Source organism: Lathyrus oleraceus, chromosome 6 (assembly GCF_024323335.1).
Source record: "Lathyrus oleraceus cultivar Zhongwan6 chromosome 6, CAAS_Psat_ZW6_1.0, whole genome shotgun sequence".
Taxonomy (NCBI): Eukaryota; Viridiplantae; Streptophyta; class Magnoliopsida; order Fabales; family Fabaceae; genus Lathyrus; species Lathyrus oleraceus.
This window is the reverse complement of record NC_066584.1, coordinates 399,451,251-399,455,763: the sequence shown is the minus strand read 5'-3', so window position 1 is coordinate 399,455,763 and position 4,513 is coordinate 399,451,251. Positions and strand designations below refer to the sequence as shown.

The following is a 4,513-nucleotide window of genomic DNA, read 5'->3' as shown; positions in this document are numbered from 1 at the left end:
TGCATGAGCCATGTTAGGGATGAAGTATATGCGTATGCGTCGATTGTTTTTTTTTTGCAAATGTGTATGCTTGTATGTGAATGCATTTATTTGTTGTAGGATTAATGTTAGACTTGATATGAGGTAATGCTCTTGAGGGTTTTGGCAAGGCATGGGGACTTGACATGGCATAAAGGAATTTTGGCATGGCATAATGCACATGAGAAGGTTTTGAAGTATAACTCGATGAAATTGGAGGACTACATGAAGAATCAAGAGAAAAGTAGATTTAGAGGATGTTTAGGATTAGTTTGACCAAAAAGTCAACTCTAGGTCAAAATATATTTTCTGTGTAGAATTTGAATTTGACTATCTTGTAATGAACCTTTGATGATTTTTTTTTAATGAAAATGGATATTTGAATTGTAATATGTGTCTTGTATTTCAAGTTAGCAACTTTCCTCCAAACTTGAATCTTTAATGAATTCGAATAACACTTGACTTCTTGAATGAATATTTGATCATTTGAATGCTAAGTCTTAAACCAAAAGAACTAAACCAATGATAATATAAGAGATTGGTCAACAGAAAGTCAACCTTCCATGGTTGACTTTTGTTGACCAAAGTCAACACATGGAAGTAACCTCTAAATCCTAATGCCATGATGCAATCAACATGATCCAAATGTCATAGACCAACATTAGGGTTTTTCAAAGATAGACCAAGTGGTGCTCAAATAGTCATGATGTAGTACAATGAACCATAAGCTTGATTTACAAGTACATCATGAAACCTTAGCTCATGAATTATCCACAATTCAATGCTTTGTATCATAAATAACAAGACTTTTGAATCAATGATGTTTATTTTAAAAAATGCAAGTGTAAATGAATGATATAGATGACCAGACCATGAGTATGCAGATGAACCATATACCAAAAGTCAGATGAAAAGTGAAAAAAAAGTAGGATAAATTTTGGGGTATGATAATACTCATAATATATATCAACATGAATACTTGCACATGATTGCTCCTGGTACTTTACCACCATATATTTTAAAGATAAAAATATGGGCTCCACTGATGTTGTTGCAAAACATAGATCCAAAATTCGGGTTGTATAATGGGACAAAGTTGATATGTCGTGGGTTTTTTTAATGAATTTTCTTAATGTTGAAATACTTACAGGACACAACGCTGGAAAAAGAGCTTTCTTACCAAGAATTAAGCTCAAAATCACTGAAGGTGCGAGACTTCCTTTTGTGCTTATTAGAAAATAGTTTCATGTCAAACTAAGCTTTGCAATCACTATAAATAAATCATAAGGACAAACAATTCCAAATGTCAGAATTTATCTTCCACGATATGTTTTCAGTCATGAACAATTGTATGTTATTTTATCAAGAGGTGTTTCGCGGGCTCCAACAAGAGTGCTAATTAAAGACGGAAAAGTAGAGGGGGAATAATGAGAGTTTACCAAAAATATAATTTTCAAGGAAATTTTGTTGTCACAAACTCATATATTTATTTATTATGTTTAATCGTTCAACTATACTTTTGCAACGTCACACTTGGCGTGCACTCACTAGATTACACTATATTGTTGACTACTAAAATTTACTTCATTTATTTTGTAGTGAAACGAAGATATTTCTGATTTCGATTCTATGGTTGACCTTTCTATTAAACAACAATATCACTTAATGTCTCTGTTAATATTAATGTTTATTTGCTCAATAAATTGTGAAAAACATTTTTTTCTCCTTATTTTATCTAAATCTTCTTATGGTTTTGAACGATCTATGACAATATATGAAAATAAAACTTAATTTTGGTGTAACCTATTTTCTTTTTTCATAATACGGTATTCATAACCACCAAATTATTCCACTCACATTATTGATTTGCTTGAAAAAAACCGGTTGAACAAAGTCACATCACAATTCGATTTTCTGAATTCAAACAAAATTTAATGCACGAATATTACATATTGCAAACAAAACTTAATATGTATTTGAATAAATACCATATGTTTTATCATATAAATCGTTTATATTAAAATCAAACTTATAAAAAAAAACGTTGTTAATATTTTCACACGTTAGTGCAATAAAAAAAACGGACAAACAGACACGCTTGTTTGGTCGCTAATAACAATAAAATAAAATAAAATAATTAAATTTTCTAAAATATTATATTTAATTAAAATGAAATTTAATACAAGATATATTAACTTGTTAATGTGTTTAAACATTTTCCTTTTTATTTATTTAAATGTATTTATATAAAATTGATTTTTAAGCATCCTAGCAAATAGTACTATATTTTTTGAAAAGTTAGGTTCAAGCATAAAAATAAACTTACGCTAGATCTAAATTCTAATTATTTTTTTAATTAGATCAAATTTAAATGTTACTAAAACCTACTTCAGTTCAATTTATTCTCATCCCTTAAATCCATTATACTCGTTTAGTTAAGAATGTCTAGAATTTGATACTATAAATATTTTTAATCAACACTGTGGATGAATTTTGCACCAATAATACAATAATATAACGTTAGAAATAATCAAATAATTACCTCCTTAAACCCTTAATTTTGTTTATACAATTAAAAACTTCCATTAATTAATGACCTTATAAATGCGAGGAGTTTGATCTTTTATATATATGTTTCTAGTAGTACAATTCAATTCTAATTAATAATAACTTTCCCTTGAACAGTTTTACTAAACTTCCTTTACAAAAACAAATCAATTTAAAGAGACATTGATATCTGAAAAAACACACAAACATGTTATGACAAAATAGTTGATTATTATGGATATCACAATAACATCAAAAGAAACAATCAAACCATCATTTCCCACACCTAATGAACACAAACTCTTCAAACTATGTCTATTTGATCAACTTCAATTAGTAACATATTTACCAATGGTGATGTTTTACCCCAAAAAACAAGGCCTAACACAAATCTCCCATTTCATTTCTCAATTAAAAAAATCACTTTCTGAAACACTAACAATTTTCTACCCTATAGCAGGAAGAAGAAAAAACCACACATTCATCACATGTAATGATGAAGGTGCTATTTACTTGGAAGCCAAGGTAAACCAAACCATGGTTGAATTCCTCACACCACCTAAGCTACAATTTCTAAACAAATTGCTTCCATGTGAGCCTAATAAAATGCATCAAAATAATGGAGAAGAAGACTTACCACAAGTGCTTGTTCAAGTTAACATATTCAATTGTGGTGGAATAGCTATAGGTACTTGCAATCTCCATACCCTCCTCGACGGTTGTTCCGGCAGCCTCTTCCAAACTACGTGGGCCGCCATTTGTCGTGGCCGCCCTAGCGACGAATTGCCTCGTCCCGATTTCTCTTCCGCTTCTTCGTTCTTTCCACCAAATGATAATTTAATTTTGCATGATCATGTTGGTAAGAATGATAATGAGGTCTTAGATGTTCAAAAGAAATGTAGCACGAGAAGATTTGTGTTTGGTTTAGAATCGATCAACGCTCTACGAGATAAAGCAAAAGACGATGATTATAATGATAGTGATAATGGAAATGATTATGAAAGATCTAAGTTTCCAACAAAATATGAAGTATTAGCTGCTTTTATTTGGAAACACATGACACTTGCATGTAAAAAGGAGGGAGGTGTAGATAGCAAAAGACCAACATTGGCTATACATATTGTGGACATGAGGAGAAGAATGGGTGAGCCATTTTCTAAATACACTATAGGCAACATTTTATGGCCAGTGATGGTGTTTTGTGAAGAAGTTAATGAAGAAAGTGATATAAAGTATTTGGTTAGAATTTGTAAGGAGAAATTTGGGAAGGTTTCAAGGGAATTGTTTTTAAGAGTGAAGAATGATACAAGTATGTTAGGAAGCAATGAATGTGTGGATTTGCCACAAGGTGTTGAGACAAAGTGTCCAATTCCAGTTGTTTTGACAAGTTGGTGTGGTTTGAATTTCAGTGAGCTTGATTTTGGTTGGGGGAAGCCTTATTGGGTTGGTGTTAGAGGTGGTGATCAAGAAACTCTTCCTAATGTAGCTGTTATTATGGAAACAGATGAAGGAATGGAAGCTTGGTTGACAATGGAAATGAAACATATAGGTAACTTGGAAAATGATATGGAGTTTCTTAAATTAGCTTTGCCTAATCCTAGTGTTTCAAACACATTGTTAGTATGATATATGTAAATGAATTGATTGACAAAGAAATAACAACTTAGAGTTGATATATATATATAATAATATATATATATATATATATATATATATATATATATATATATATATATATATATATATATATATATATATATATATATATATATATATATATATATATATATATATATATATATATATATATATATATTGTAATTGGATATTATATTTCAATATACCATAATGCACAAGTTTTATCAAAAGTTAGTTAGATTGAGAAGTTTCACTGATTTCATGCACAAGTCTTCTTCTCATCCTCTCAAATTCAGCCAATTCCTCTTCA

At 30.0% G+C, this 4,513-nt stretch overlaps 1 protein-coding gene across 1 annotated transcript; it reads left to right on the top strand.

Annotated features, from left to right (window-relative positions):
- The first annotated feature begins 2,799 nt into the window (after nucleotides 1-2,799).
- LOC127095844 (stemmadenine O-acetyltransferase) lies at nucleotides 2,800-4,191 on the top strand. The gene has a single exon (XM_051034475.1). It carries the CDS (start codon nucleotides 2,800-2,802, stop codon nucleotides 4,189-4,191), a length of 1,392 nt encoding a protein of 463 aa, XP_050890432.1.
- The last annotated feature ends 322 nt before the right edge of the window (nucleotides 4,192-4,513 follow it).

Coding starts and splice junctions, on each gene's coding strand:
- LOC127095844 (XM_051034475.1), top strand. CDS start 2,800: ATGGATATCACAATAACATCAAAAGAAACAATCAAACCATCATTTCCC.